The sequence below is a fragment of the Schistocerca cancellata genome, chromosome 7 (assembly GCF_023864275.1).
Source record: "Schistocerca cancellata isolate TAMUIC-IGC-003103 chromosome 7, iqSchCanc2.1, whole genome shotgun sequence".
Lineage (NCBI taxonomy): Eukaryota > Metazoa > Arthropoda > Insecta > Orthoptera > Acrididae > Schistocerca > Schistocerca cancellata.
Window position 1 is genome coordinate 502869704 of NC_064632.1, and position 17124 is coordinate 502886827.

At 43.7% G+C, this 17124-nt stretch overlaps 1 protein-coding gene across 1 annotated transcript in view; it reads left to right on the forward strand.

Annotated features, from left to right (window-relative positions):
* The window catches only part of LOC126092865 (facilitated trehalose transporter Tret1-like), a 66200-nt gene that overhangs the window by 47247 nt on the left and 1829 nt on the right, over positions 1–17124 (forward strand). Inside the window, exon 3 of the mRNA XM_049908596.1 lies at positions 176–472. Coding sequence (XP_049764553.1) covers positions 176–472 — 297 coding nt within the window. The remainder of the gene's footprint in view (positions 1–175; positions 473–17124) is intronic.

Sequence of the window (17124 nt, forward strand, 5' to 3'; positions counted from 1 at the left end):
ATTCGCTCGAAAGACCAAAGGGAGGGGGCACGGGGACCTATGTGTATTCGATGTAGCAGAGAAAATGCGGGAATCGATCGACGGTTTACGAAGTGAAAAGCAGAAGTGCGCGCCAGTAATTGTTATGCAAGTAAATGGAACGTGTGAACGATCGATGACGTGCACCTAATGGCAGGCGCTGCGGTGGCTCCGTCGCGGAATCTCCGAGGAGGAGGTGGAGCGCCAGATGGCGTGCATCCAGGCCTCGCTGGACGCGGGCGGTTCCAAGCATGGCGGCGGCGACCGCCGGCCACTGTGCGAGCTCCTGCGCTGCCGGGCCACGCTCGTGGCCGTCGCCATCGTCCTGCTGCTGTTCCTCAACCAGCAGTTCTGCGGCACCCTCTGCGTCGACAGCTACGCAGTCTTCATCTTCAACGAAGCTGGCGGCTCCCTGTCACCTGAGGTCGCAACCATCATCCTAGGCGCACTGCAGGTACCATCGCACATTCTCCAGGCCAGATTTCTATTTTCCCATATTACATTACTGGCCATTAAAATTGCTACACCACGAAGATGACGTGTTTCAGAAGCGATATTTTACCGACAGGAAGAAGGCGCTGTGATATTGACGCATGGTGCAGGGAATGGCAATTGAATCTCAATGTAGAAAAATGTAACATGCTGCGAATACGTAGAAAGAAAGATCCCTTATCATTTAGCTACGAGGGTTGCCCAGTAAATAATGCCCCATATTTTTTTTCTCCAGAAGTATTTATTCCACAACAATCAAATTTACATATGTGAAAGACTGATGTTTTGTCTACTTGCTTTATTTTTCCACATAATCTCCTTCAAGTTCGACGGCCTTTTTCCAGCGAGACACAAGAGCGTGTATTCCCTGCCGGTAAAAATCTGTACTCTGCCTACGGAGCCAGGTTGTCACTTCGTGAATCACTTCTTCGTCATCGGCAAAACGTCTTCCACGAATGAAATTCTTCATTGGCCCAAACAAGTGAAAGTCTGAAGGAGCCAAATCGGGGCTGTAGGGTGGATGGGGTAACACTATCCAACCCAGTTTCGCGATGTGTTCACAAGTGCTCAAACTTGTGTGAGGACGAGCGTTATCATGCACACACTTTTGAGTATCCAAGCTGATTGATAATCACATCCACACTTCCTTTGCTTACTGACAACTCCAGTGCCAATTGTCGAGTCGTAATGCGTCGATCCCGTCGAATGAGAACATCAGCCCGCTGCAACATGTCAGGCGTGACAGCCGTGGGAGGCCTTCCCGACCGCGGCAAATCTCGGAGCTCCGCAGCACCGCCCTCTGATGCTTTCACCCTCTGTGCCCAGCGACCAACAGTACTCCTATCGACTGCAGATGTTCCGTAGACTTTGCACAAGCGTTTATGAATATTGCCCACGGTTTCTTCCTCTGCTGCGAGAAATTCAATCACTGCACGTTGTTTATGACGGATGTCACCTGCAGACGCCATTTTAGAACATTCCTACACCACCGCTCTCTGTCGGAGGAAATTGAAACTTTGCGTACACACGCGGGAAACTTCAAATAACTCGCACCTAAAGTGTCACATTTCTAATATTTTTTATTTCGGAGAAAAAAAATATGGGGCATTATTTACTGGGCAACCCTCGTACAATATAGCAGGTCATCAACTGGAAGCAATTACTTCCATACATTATCTCGGAGTACGCATTAGGAGTGATTTAAAATGGAATGATCATATAAAGTTGATCGTCGGTAAAGGAGATGCCAGACTGAGATTCATTCGAAGAATCCTAAGTAAATGCAATCCGAAAACAAAGGAAGTAGTTTACAGTACGCTTGTTCGCCCACTGCTTGAATGCTGCTCAGCGGTACGGGACCCGTACCAGATAGGGTTGATAGAAGAGATAGAGAGGATCCAACGGAGAGCAGCGCGCTTCGTTACAGGATCATTTAGTAATCGCGAAAGCGTTACGGAGATGATAGATAAACTCCAGTGGAAGACTTTGCAGGAGAGACGCTCAGTAGCTCGGTACGGGCTTTTGATGAAGTTTCGAGAACATACCTTCACCGAGCAGTCAAACAGTATATTGCTCCCTCCTACGTATATCTCGCGAAGAGACCACCAGGATAAAATCAGAGAGATTAGAGCCCACACAGAGGCATACCGACAGTCTTTCTTTCGACGAATAATACGAGACTGGAATAGAAGAGAGAACCGATGGAGGTACTCAAGGTACCTTCCACCACACACCATCAGGTGGCTTGCAGAGTATGGATGTAGTAGATGTAGATATGCAAATATTAGCTTTTCAGAGCATTCACACAAGGTTGGCCCGGTGGCGACAGCTACAACGTGCTGACATCAGGAAAGTTTCCAACCGATTTCTCATACAGAAACAGCAGTCGACCGGTGTTGCCTGGTGAGACGTTGTTGTGATGCCTCGTGTAAGGAGGAGAAATGCGTACCATCACGTTGCCTACTTTGATAAAGGTCGGATTGTAGACTATCGCGATTGCGGTTTATCTTATCGTGACATTGCTGCTCGCGTTGGTCGAGATCCAATGACTGTTAGCAGAATATGGAATCGGTGGGTTCAGGAGGGTAATACGGAACGCCAAGCTGGATCCCAACGGCCTCGTATCACTTGCAGTCGAGATGACAGGCATTTTATCCGCATGGCTGTAACTGATCGTGCAGCCACGTCTCGATCCCTCAGTCAACAGATTGGGACGTTTGCAAGACAACAACCATCTGCACGAACAGTTCAACGACGTTTGCAGCAGCATGGACTATCTCGGTGACCATGCCTGCTGTTACCCTTGACGCTGCATCACAGACAGAAGCGCCTGCGATGGTGTACTCGACGACGAACCTGGGTGCACTAATGGCAAAACGTCATTTTTTCGGATGAATCCAGGTTCTGTTTACAGCATCATGAATGTCGCATCCGTGTTTGGCGACATCGTAGTGAACGCACATTGGAAGCGTGTATTCGTCATCGCCATACTGGCGTATCACCCGGCGTGATGATATGGAGTGCCATTGGTTACACGTCTCGGTCACCTCTTGTCGCATTGACGGCACTTTGAACAGTGGACGTTACATTTCAGATGTGTTACGACCCGTGGCTTTATCCTTTATTCGATCCCTGCTAAACCCCACATTTCAGCAGGATAATGCACGACCGCATGTTGCAGGTCCTGTACAGGCGTTTCTGAATACAGAAAATGTTCGGCTGCTACCCTGGCCAGCACATTCTCCAGATGTCTCACCAATTGAAAACGTCTGGTCAATGGTGGCCGAGCAACTGACTCGTCACAATACTCCAGTCACTACTCTTGATGAACTGTGGTATTGTGTTGAAGCTGCATGGGCTGCTGTACCTGTACACGCCATCCAAGCTCCGTTTGACTCAATGCCCAGGCATATCAAGGCCGTTATTACGGGCAAGGGTGATTCTTCTGGATACTGATTTCTCAGGATCTATGCACCCAAATTGCGTGAAAATGTAATCACATGTCAGTTGTAGTATAATATATTTGTCCAATGGCTACCCGTTTATCATCTGCATTTCTTCTTGGTGTACCAATTTTAATGGCCAGTAGTGTATTTCCCGATTAAAATTAGTTGATAGTTGATACCCGGTTTCCTCCAATCAGAGCGTTCATCGTCACACCCGAATTTTTCTGCGTTGCCGAACTGTCACAATTAGTCCACTTCGAAATTCTTGTTCGGCTTTCTGTCTTGATGAAACTTCCTGGCAGATTAAAACTGTGTGCCCGACCGAGACTCGAACTCGGGACCTTTGCCTTTCGCGGGCAAGTGCTCTACCAACTGAGCTACCGAAGCACGACTCACGCCCGGTACTCACAGCTTTACTTCTGCCAGTACCTCGTCTCCTACCTTCCAAACTTTACAGAAGCTCTCCTGCGAAACTTGCAGAACTAGCACTCCTGAAAGAAAGGATATTGCGGAGACATGGCTTAGCCACAGCCTGGGGGATGTTTCCAGAATGAGATTTTCACTCTGCAGCGGAGTGTGCGCTGATATGAAACTTCCTGGCAGATTAAAACTGTGTGCAGCGGAGTGTGCGCTGATATGAAACTTCCTGGCAGATTAAAACTGTGTGCAGCGGAGTGTGCGCTGATATGAAACTTCCTGGCAGATTAAAACTGTCAGGAAGTTTCATATCAGCGCACACTCCGCTGCAGAGTGAAAATCTCATTCTGGAAACATCCCCCAGGCTGTGGCTAAGCCATGTCTCCGCAATATCCTTTCTTTCAGGAGTGCTAGTTCTGCAAGTTTCGCAGGAGAGCTTCTGTAAAGTTTGGAAGGTAGGAGACGAGGTACTGGCAGAAGTAAAGCTGTGAGTACCGGGCGTGAGTCGTGCTTCGGTAGCTCAGTTGGTAGAGCACTTGCCCGCGAAAGGCAAAGATCCCGAGTTCGAGTCTCGGTCGGGCACACAGTTTTAATCTGCCAGGAAGTTTCATATCAGCGCACACTCCGCTGCAGAGTGAAAATCTCATTCTGGAAACATCCCCCAGGCTGTGGCTAAGCCATGTCTCCGCAATATCCTTTCTTTCAGGAGTGCTAGTTCTGCAAGTTTCGCAGGAGAGCTTCTGTAAAGTTTGGAAGGTAGGAGACGAGGTACTGGCAGAAGTAAAGCTGTGAGTACCGGGCGTGAGTCGTGCTTCGGTAGCTCAGTTGGTAGAGCACTTGCCCGCGAAAGGCAAAGGTCCCGAGTTCGAGTCTCGGTCGGGCACACAGTTTTAATCTGCCAGGAAGTTTCATATCAGCGCACACTCCGCTGCAGAGTGAAAATCTTCTGTCTTGATGTTTTTGAATCCCTAATGCTGTGTCTACCGCTTTTATCTCATATTTCATCACACCATCACACTTAACACACACGCACACAGGCAGGCACACACACACACACACACACACACACACACACACACACACACACACACACACACACACACACGCACGCACGCACGCACACAATGAACGAATTACACACTTTTCTCACACAACACTAACCAAATAATACTGAATCCCTCAGCAAATGACGCGATTCAGCATCACGTATACATTTATTGTAATCACAGAGATCTGCTTACATTAGATAAGCTTCGCACGGCGTTGCAAGAAGCCGAATTTTTGAAGGCTTCAGTTTATCGTCGAGACTGGGTCACCGGAGTCGTAAATGCAATAGCCTTCCGCTGTGTAATCGCTTAGGGTGGTGGTTAGCATACAAACTTGATGTGTAGACGGTCGTAAGTCTGAATTTCATTTGAATCGAAATTTTTTATTTTTCTAAATCTAATTAAAAAGTTTTGATTATTATTAATCAGTTAATTGATTTTAAATGTAATTTTTTATTTATAATACTTTACCAGGACATTTTCATCACCGTATTACTCTTTTTATTTGCTCTTATCTTTTTCCTATCATTCTTTTTCTTCTGGAATCTGCTTGTGTCGCCTATAATGTGTAACCAAGTGATCTATTTAGAGATGGTCAGTCCTCTTCCACTGTACTGCCTACTCAGCTATTCATTACCGCAGTATCTGTTGCTTTAGAGAACTTCATGCATATCTCTTCATTCCTTAGTACTTCCGTATTCCACTTCTTTGTGCACTGATTCTTGGCGACTGGTCTATTAAACTTCAGCCTGCTCTTCATCACTACCAAATTGTGATTCCAGTCTACATCTGCTCGTTGGTACGCTTTACAGTCTGGTACCTGGTTTCGGAATTTCTGCCTGACCATGCTGTAGTCTAACTGAAATCTTGCTGTATCTCTCGTCTTTTCCCAAGTATATCTCCACCTCTGGTTATTCGCTATTACTAACTGAAGGCCGGCAGGGGTGGCCGAGCGGTTCTCGGCGCTACAGTCTGGAACCGCGAGACCGCTACGGTCGCAGGTACGAATCCTACCTCGGGCATGGACGTGTGTGATGTCCGTAGGTTAGTTAGGTTTAAGTAGTTCTAAGTTCTAGGGGACTGATGACCTCAGATATTAAGTCCCATAGTGCTCAGAGCCATTTGAACCATTTTTGAACCATGTGCATTTCCCTTTTCAGATTTTGTAGCTTTCCTACCACGTTAAAACTTCTGACATTCCGCACCCCACGTCGCAGAACGTTACGCTTTCGTTGATGATTCAGTCTTTTCCTCATGGTCACCTCTCCCTTGCTAGTCCCCCATAAATGCGAATGGGAGACTAGCCTCCAGTCTTTTGCCAATGGAGAGATCATCATGACACTTTTTCAATTACTGGCCTAATGTCCTATGTATAAGCGTTATATGTCTTTACTGCAGTGGTTTTCATTACTTTCTGTATCCTCATGCAGTTAGTCATTGCTGGCAGTTTCGCACCCCAAGGGCAAGAGTCCTGGACCTATGTCCGCTCCTCCGCCCACATTGAAGAGGCTGTTGGCTGATTGTGGGTGACTTCGTATGGCAGAAGCATTTTCGGCCGCCAATGCTGATGATTTTTATTCAAAATTTAAACTGTGGTAGGGTTCGAACTCGTTGCCGAGGATGTTTCGATTGCTAGTGACAGGTGCTACCCCGAAGCCATTGGTATACCGAAGTACCCCTTAGCATTTTATTAACACTGCCGGGCTGCTTTTGTGGCGCGCTGCATTTTTCCAGCAGGCGATTGCCCGGATAACCGTGTAATAACGTTAGTCTTCCAACGAGATGACAGCTTCCCAGCTTCCACTGGCGCTGATATCTGGTTAACATGGATCTGCTGCGGATCCACAAGATTAACAATGAGCGGTGAACGGTGTGGTCCTCGACACTTCTTCCTGCACCAACATTGAATCCTGTGGTAGATCTGGCACAGATCGCAAGCTGTTCTGCATTACAGAGCGGACAAGCCTTAAGTCTCCACGTGCTGTGATGAAGTGCCGGCGTACGGCATGTGGTCAGATGCAAGTGCTTTCACCGTCCTTCAACCAGTTTCGATAGATGCTCAAGAAATAACAAACGAACAACCAACCAAGTACGCCGTTTGCGAGTAGCACGATCGCAAGAGCTGGAGCATTAACAATCTGCTCTTCCTCAAAGTCTACGAGGTGCATTCAAGTTCTAAGGCCTCCGATTTTTTCTCTAATTAACTACTCATCCGAAATCGATGAAACTGGCGTTACTTCTCGACGTCATCGCCCTGCAGACGTACACATTTTTCACAACGCTGACGCCATGATTCCATGGCAGCGGCGAAGGCTTCTTTAGGAGTCTGTTTTGACCACTGGAAAATCGCTGAGGCAATAGCAGCACGGCTGGTGAATGTGCGGCCACGGAGAGTGTCTTTCATTGTTGGAAAAAGCCAAAAGTCACTAGGAGCCAGGACAGGTGAGTAGGGAGCATGAGGAATCACTTCACAGTTGTTATCACGAAGAAACTGTTGCGTAACGTTAGCTCCATGTGCCGGTGCGTTGTCTTGGTGAAACAGCACACGCGCAGCCCTTCCCAGACGTTTTTGTTGCAGTGCAGGAAGGAATTTGTTCTTTAAAACATTTTCGTAGGATGCACCTGTTACCATAGTGCCATTTGGAACGCAATGGGTAAGGATTACGCCCTCGCTGTCCCAGAACATGGACACCATCATTTTTTCAGCACTGGCGGTTACCCGAAATTTTTTTGGTGGCGGTGAATCTGTGTGCTTCCATTGTGCTGACCGGCACTTTGTTTCTGGATTGAAAAACGGCATCCACGTCTCATTCATCCATTGTCACAACCGACGAAAAGAAAGTCCCATTCATGCTGTCGTTGCGCATCAACATTTCTTGGCAACATGCCACACGTGCAGCCATGTGGTCGTCCGTCAGCATCCGTGGCACCCACGTGGATTACACTTTTCGCATTTTCACGTCGTCATGCAGGATTGTGTGCACAGAACCCACAGAAATGCCAACTCTGGAGGCGATCTGTTCAACAGTCATTCGGCGATCCCCCAAAACAATTCTCTCCACTTTCTCGATCATGTCGTCAGACCAGCTTGTGCGAGCCCAAGGTTGTTTCTGTTTGTTGTCACATGATGTTCTGCCTTCATTAAACTGTCGCACCCACGAACGCACTTTCGACACATCCATAACTCCATCACCACATGTCTCCTTACTGTCGATGAATTTCAATTGGTTTCACACCACACAAATTCATAAAACGAATGATTGCACGCTGTTCAAGTAAGGAAAACGTCGCCATTTTGAGTATTTAAAACAGTTCTCATTCTCGCCGCTGGCGGTAAAATTTCATCTGCCGTACGGTGCTGCCATCTCTGGGACGTATTGACAATAAACGCGGCCTCATTTTAAAACAATGCCCATGTTTCTATCTCTTTCCAGTCCGGAGAAAAAAAATCGGAGGCCTTAGAACTTGAATGCACCTCGTATTACCTTGAGATGAAAAAAAGCCATGGGACAGCGATACGCACACATACAGATGGCAGCAGTGTCGCAAACCCAAGGAAGAAAATGGCAGTGAGCTGCCAGAGCTGACATTTGTACTCAGGTGAGTCATGTGAAATGCTTCCGACGTGATTATGGCCGGACGACGAGAATTAACAGAGTTTGAACGCGGAATGACAGTTGGATCTAAACGGATTGTACATTCCATTTCGGAAACCGTTGTCACTGCTAACTGACAAGCAACACTGCGTGAAATAATCGTAAAAATCAATGTCAGACGTAGGCTTTAATGGGCTGTTGCAGAAGATGACCGATGTGAGGGCCTTTGTTGACAGCACGACATCGCCTGAAGTACCACTCCTGAGATAGTGACCCTATCTGTTGGACGCTAAACTGCTGCAAAACTGTAGCCTGGTCAGAGAAGTCTCGATGTCAGTTGGTAAGAGCTGATGGAAGGGTTCGAGTGTGGCACAGGTTCCACGAAGCCATGGACCCAAGTTGTCAACAGGATATTTTGCAAGCTGGTGGTGGCTCCATAATGGTTTAGGCTGTGTTTATATTGAACAGACTGGGCCATGGTTATGTTATGCTATTGGAGACCATTTGCAGGTATTCATGGGCTCCATGTTCCCAAACAACGATGGAATTTTTATGGATGACAATGCGACATGTTACCAGGTCACAACTGTTCGCGACTGGCTTAAAAAAAGGTTCTGAACAATTCGAGTGTATTACTTTGCTATCCAGATAACCCGATGTGAATCCAGTCGAACAATTATCGGACATAAACGAAAGGTCAGTTGGTACACAAATTCCTGCACCGCCAACACTTTCGCAGTTATGGACGGCTATAGAGAAGCATGGCTCAGTACATCTGTAGGAGACGTATAGTGACTTGTTGAGTCCATGCCACGTCGAATTGCTGCACCACGCCGAGCAAAAGGAGGTCCGATACATCACCTTAGTGTACACCTTTATTTCCAACCGGTTTCAGTTTTAGCAATCATCATTATGCGAGATTTTAAAATAAAGAAACAGAACAAACGAATGCAGTATGCACAGACAAGCTTTTAAAATAACGAAACACATCTGTGCCGAAAAATCATCTGGGAAGTACCCCCAAAGCTGTGCATCGATTGCTCAAAAATACATTAAATTCAAACAGAGTGTAGCTGCATGTCTAGTACTTGTTCCATAATAACCTAAAAACACTATGTACTATAAAAACCAAATACTGGTATTATATGATCCTTTGCTGGTAACTACTAGTAAGTTCAAGTTTACAAATACACGTATTACAGATTAACTGTCAAAGACAGTACTTTCAGCAATTACAAAAACAAATGAAGACCTACAAATAAAGAATGCAGCTTACAGAGGCTCGTATTCTTCGACCATAAATATAATAGACTGGCCCTGACGTCATTTTCGTGGCTCCAACATCTCTGGGCTGAAGTCACGTGAATGTTGGCAAAACATGGTTGTTTCGTGTTGCGCTTATGGCTGTACTCAGCGTTTTGTCGGGGAAATGGCATTACATTTCACGTGTAAGTGTGTCTAAGATAGTGCAGATGCATTTATTGAAATCTGCTGAAGTGACTTTTATATGTTTTTTACACTTGAAATAGAGTATCACGTAAATGAAAGTGTTGGAAGTGATGTCTGTAAAGTCAGACTCATATTCCATTTTCGAAAGTATCTGTGATAATTCGGTTACACAAGTAAGTATAATCGTTTCTCGTTCCTACTCACAGGTTCCGTAAGGATGAAAACCGAAGGCAGCTTTGGATACAGGCCCTGAAACGGAAAAACTTTAAGCCGTTTGCACATACACGCCTTTGCTCGAAGCACTTCGCGGAGAAGTGTTTTGATAGGTTAGTTATTATTTACAATGTATATCTATAATTTGTATTTACAGTGTCTGTCATTTTTAAACCTAGGCTCCAAAATTATTTTCTGAAACTGCAAAGTCTCACCTTTCATCTAAAATATCATTTTTTTTAAACTGATAGTTTAAACTTTTGTAAAAATAGTGGGAACTGAACCTTTGAAGTGTACCTAAAATTGATACTCTAAAATGGACCTGCTCCTAAAGTAAACAATTTTGACACCTATAGTTGACATAATTCCCATAGCCCATTTTCTTTTATAAGTGACTAAAGCTCGAAATGTGGCGAATACAATGTTTAAAGTTTTGACACGAGCCCACTCTTACTGTTTAAAAGAATTTTAACGACATTTTACTATAATTGGTAGTTTATAGTAATTTCGTCCCGCTGCCCACCAGAGTGGCGTTCGATGTATTTGTTACATTTTGTAAACGGTACTTTGAACAAATCCAGGTCAAATGTAGTTCTGGCATAATTTTTCACAAATAAAAAAGTAGTTTTTGTTGGAAGCGTTTGGCAGTCAATTGAGAAATGTGGGGAAAATCCGATACAAACATAGGATAGCAGACCGCTGATTTGAAATCCCGCCACGTTTTGCCAACAGTCACGTGGTTTATGTTGGAGCCACACCAGCCCCATAGCTTCTGCACAGCAAGGCCAGTCTACTAGTATCTATGGTCGAAGCTCGTATTGCAGATTAACTGTCAAAGACAGTACTGACAAAGATTACAAAAACAAATGAAGAGCTACAGATAAAGAATGCAGGATCTATGCTTTAGTCAAAGTTTTCAATAATCGTCACTGTTGTCAACAAACAGCGTCTATGACATCGACGTGTTACATAAGTCTATAGTGATTTGACACAATCAAGATTATTGAAATGTGATTAAAAGAACCTTGTGTAGAACAAATTGTATGTTTAACAGGTATTAAATCAGGAAGCCACAATAATGACAGGAAAATATAATAACATTCTTGAAATGATGAAGTACAGCACCAATCTTCTTTTTCCGTTACACGGTTTTCGAACAATAATAAAAACGAAACATCCCCATTATTGATTCTTTCATGGACAAAGACACGTGAAAATTGTCAGTAGGGTGTCGTGTGACATTATGTTTACAGATTTTATAACAGATAACAGTAATCGAAAACAAGAGCCACTCAGGTCTAAAAATGATTGAACCATATACCTACATATGTTACAAAAGGGTACAGTAAAAACTATAGAAAGAAAATCAAGTTGTAACGGTCGATCATTAAGATTTCAGCAGAAGATTACAAATGTTATGTTACATGAAGACCGTTCAAATAAAATGTAAAACTTACGCACCAGGAACAAATATAAGACGTCATTATAAGTATATGACAGCAACACTTGCGAGTATGTATATATTCCTCCAGGAACTCTTTGGGTTCAACATGCCTGAATATAGACTATAATCATCAAAAACTAAATTCAGTTACATGGGCTCATTAAACCTAGACCCCAGGCAACTAAGGATTTAAATGACAGTTATCACTTATATAATCCATAAATTAAATATAGATCAGTATAAAGCGAAATAATAAACTTAGGGCCGAAAACGAAAGTGCTTAATAGATTCACTAAACTCAGACCTAACAACACTAATAACACTTTGGGCAACACATCTTACCACATGTCTGTCTTATTTAAGAGCATCATTACTTGAATACAAATTGGTGACTGTGCCTGTAAATAACGTTACATTTTTCATAGAAACAGAGAGTACCATTGTATATGAGCTCCCTGTAATACAAGCTCTCAGGTTGTATGTACATTTATTTATGAACTAAAATATACAGGGTGAGTCACCTGACATTACCGCTGGATATATTTCGTAAACCACATCAAATACTGACGAATCGATTCCACAGCCCGAACGTGAGGAGAGGAGCTAGTGTAATTGGTTAATACAAACCATACAAAAATGCACGGAAGTATGTTTTTTAACACCCTGTTACATCCCCAGATCGCTATTTATCGCTCAACACGGCTCGCTTTTACTTTTAAGATAACCGGTTATGTTAACACATAATACCAGAGATATCACACTTGTAGCACTATCGTCCGCTGAGCATGTGTATTGTGAGGAATTTTACGGAGAATTTTCCAATAAGTGGAGAGGAAACTGAAAGTGCCAAGACAAGTTATTCACAAATAAACAATTAAATTTCTACATTAATCCTAGTGAAATTTGACTATACACTGATGAGCCGAAATGTTATGACCGCCTGTTTAACAGGTTGTTTGTGAACCTTTGGAACCAAGTACATCACTGATTCTGAATATCAGGGATCCGACAGTTTGTTGGTAGGTTTGTAAAAGTATGTGGCTTTAGATATCTACACACAGGTCATGTATTTCGCATAAATAACGATCCGCTGATTAACGTGTGCGGTGATGGCGCGCGTTAGCGACACACATGGATTCTACATGATTTACATCAGGCGAATTTGGTCGCCGACACATGAACGTCAGTTCACTATAATGCTCCTCAAACCAATGTAGCACGATTATGGCTCTCACTACCACAGATCCCACACAAGCACAGGGGAATGTCTCTCATAGCAGAATACTTCTCCCACCAGTCCGAGTGCGTGGTGTGCTGCAGGTTTTGAGCCGCCGTTCACCTCTATGACGGCGTTACGAAGACTACCATCGATCTAGTGTAGCAAAAATGTGATTCAGCCGACGAGCCGTCACGTTTCCATTCATCGACGGTCGAATCCCCGTGGTCTCCTGCTCACTGCAGTCGTAACTGGCGATGTCGTTGCGTCTACTTGTTGTGGTTGCGGGCTTTCAAATAACTATGCACCCTCCGACTAATAGTTTCAATAATAAAAGTTGTGGCTGGTTTCGTTGTCTAGGGGCTGGGATACATAGTTGCCCCATTACAGGCCAAATACTGCTGATTCTACAGTATACGATAAGAATACACACATGAATCGATTGGTCGAAGTTCCTATCACTCGGCAATTGCGAATTTTGAACGTAACATAGACGTTTATAAATGAATGATTGCAATTAAATAAAATCTGCAGGTACTATCTTAACGACTTTAAATGATGAGTACGATAGTAGAAGTACTTTTGAGGATGCGGTATATTTCTGCAAAAAACACATTGGTGTCGATGGTCCAGCAATTAAATAAAATATAAGTTGAATAACAGGGAAACAATAGATTCCTACAGCACGTAATTAGTTATGAACACCAACACACCTCGGGCGATATTTACTTCTAAACGCACACTACGTCTTCACTGCAGAAGCCCCGGAAATCTCACAAGTGCACAAGTCGGCGCTCCAAAGTATTTCTATCTGCCGCTATCGCGCGCAAACCGCTCCACCCCCTCCACGTCTCTATCGCGCTGTATGTTCGCCGCGCCGTCAACATCCAGCACCTCCTCGTGTCCGGTGCGACTCCCGGACTCCCTTCCATTCACTTCGGTAATCGCCTGCCTTAGTAACGAGCGCTGTGATTGACTAGAGCGTTCCCTCCACGTCTCCAAGCTAACGTACACTCACAATCATAAAACACTTTCGAAATACTGGATTTACATTTAAATAACTTGAAATTAAATAAATATTCCTACGGCTGGACCATAAACACGCTTTAACACACATTATTAGATCCATAAACAAATGAAATGAACATACATATCTCAAAGGAATAGAACAAAAGGTAGGCCAGTAACCTAATCTCTCTGTGCTTTCTATAACACAGTAAATATTTAACTAATTTCTTCATGAATAGTATATATCGGATATAAACAAAGACATAGATGAATAAATGTATTTATAAGGATGCTGCTACCGTTTTTGCGTGTAACTGTGGAGTACTTATGGCCTGACGCGATCGATAGTAATCGGCCACTTTGACCTCCACTAACTCATGTATTATTCAAGTTACATGCCTGTAATCCATACCAATTTAGGGATACACTAATAGCTTTCTAAAGACACGGCTATCGACAAAATCGGATGAAGCGCTTAAATTTTGGAAATTCGTTGCTGGGTGTTACTTGTATAATTTACCGTCAGATACTAAACTTTAAACTAATAAAGATACTGAAAATCTGATTACACCATCAGAATCCTCGTGCAAATAATGGTAATGTACATGTTTCTTTTTGAGGTATCATGATTCATCTGGCTACTATTAATTTCTATACGAACTGTGAAATGTCTGCCATGATGGTTTCACAAAGTCCGCCATCTTTGGCACTCTCGGTATACAAGTCTCTTTCATTGACACAGCGTCACCATGGAATTCCCAGCCACGCGGCTGGACCGGTCGTTGTGCGGCATCACGCTGTTGCTAAGCTAACGTTCGGGACCACGTGGTCGCTGCCGGGCCGCGGCTTTGACGAGCGTCCTGTGTGGCCGCCCCAACTCCGAACATACAATATTTCCAGGGCGCCACAACTTGCCCGTTACTGGGTGGTCTACTGCGAAACTCTATTTCAACAATCTACAATGAACGATATGTTCCGAAACACTTTTGCGAGCACCAGCATTGTGCTCTTTCGGCAGAAATGCCACGGATCACTGCCTATCCTACTTTACAGAGCAAACAAGCCTCCGAATGCCAAGTTCTGTGAAGAGTCGTGGACGTCCAACCATATAGCGGCTAGTGGTAGTTTCACTGCCCTTCTACCTCTTTGCCTAGATGCGCACGACAGTAGCACGTGAACATTCGACCAGCTTCGCCGTTTCGGAGATGCTCGTTCACAGGCCCTGCCTAATAATAATTGGCGCTTTGTCAAAGTCGCTTATCTCAATGGATTTTCTCACTTGCAGGCAGGCCTTATCTTCGCCAGAGTGATCCCCCGCCCTTGTCTGCTCCGCTTACATACTGTTAATGTTTTTTCCTGTTTGCTCCTTTTATATTTCTGTGTTGTTCGGCCTTTCACCTTTTAAAATTCAGTACCACCACACTCTCAAAGATTGCATTTACTATATGTTCCCTCACACTCCTCCATTTTCCTGCATTTATCCACTTCTGTTTATCTTATTGATATTGCTTACGTTCCTTATATATATTCTGTATTTATATTGATAATTCTTTCTTCTTTTAATTGGTTTGTGTATCACTCTCCATGTTTTATACCTCCTGAAATAGCCTTGTCAAGTACTAATTTTATTTTACTTTATTAGTTTTGTTTATTAATAGAACCTGTTAAGTAGGCGTGCTGTTCCTATTTTGTGTTAAAGTTTCTTCCTGTTTACTCAGTTTTTATTTATTTACTGTTCAAGTTGTACTTTTTGCGTTGCACTGCCACCATACTGTCAAAGACGTTACTTACTGTATGTTTCTGCTTCAATCTAGAAATATAACTTCTCCTCCAATATTATTTATAAATATTGTAATTTCTTTGGTGACAATACTTAGTAAATGTCTGAAGATGGCTTGTAAGCCGAGAAACGGAAGTAATACTATAGAACAAAAGTAAACTAGTGCTATCCATTTGCTACCGAACATTTTTGTTCTATATAGTTATCTTCCTGTCTGTTACATCAAAATAATCAGTATTTATAGCAAAACTGAAATTTTCAATGTTTAATTCAGCTTTTATTCGAAAACTGTTGATTTGTAACATGAAACAGAGGGATGTTGTGGTAAAAATAAAGAAAACAACGCAGATTCATCATATAGTGCTAGAAAACGCAATTTGCTCAACAGAAAGCTAATATAAAAAAAAACGCAAAACTTCTATGAAATTATGTAAAACATATTTATGTTATTCATAAACTACTTCCGCGTTTACCAGAATCAACAGGAAATTCTTGCCATTGATTATGATGAACGTTCCATTGAGTACAAAATACAACGTTAATTATATACTTTTATGTTTGTGCATTAAACTGTACTTGCACCAAAAGTAATTACTATGGTTACGTAAAAGAGTACACTATCAACTAATTTTTATTACTTATAAAATGAAATTCGTATTAGATTAGGATATACACTACTGGCCATTAAAATTGCTAGACCACGAAAATTACGTGCTACAGACCTAAAATTTAACCGACAGGAAGAACATGCTGTGATATGCAAATGATTAGTTTTTCAGAGCATTCACATAAGGTTGGCGCCGGTGGCGACACCTACAACGTGCTGACATGAGGAAAGTTTCCAACCGATTTCTCATACACAAACTGCGGTTGACCGGCATTGCCTGCGGAAACGTTGTTGTGATGCCTCGTGTAAGGAGGAGAAACGCGTACGATCACGTTTCCGACTTTGATAAAGGTCGGATTGCAGCCTATCGCGATTGCGGTTTGTCGTATCGAGTCGTTGCTGCTCGCGTTGGTGGAGATCCAATGACTGTTAGCAGAATATGGAATCGGTGGGTTCAGGAGGGTAATACGGAACGCCGTGCTGGATCCCAACGGCCTCATATCACTAGCAGTCGAGATGACAGGCATCTTATCCGCACGGCTGTAACGGATCGTGCAGCCACGTCTCGGTCTCTGAGTCAACAGATGCGGACGTTTGCAAGACAACAACCATCCGCACGAACAGTTCGACGACGTTTGCAGCAGCATGGACTGTCAGCTCGGAGACCATGGCTGCGGTTACCCTTGACGCTGCATCACAGACAGGAGCGCCTGCGATGGTGTGCTCAACGACGAACGTGGGTGAACGAATGGCAAAATGTCATTTTTTCGGATTAATTCAGGATCTGTTTATAGCATCATGATGGTCGCATCCGTGTCTGGTGACATCGCGGTGAACGCACACTGCAAACGTTTATTCGTCATCGCCATACTGGCGTATCACCAGGCGTGATG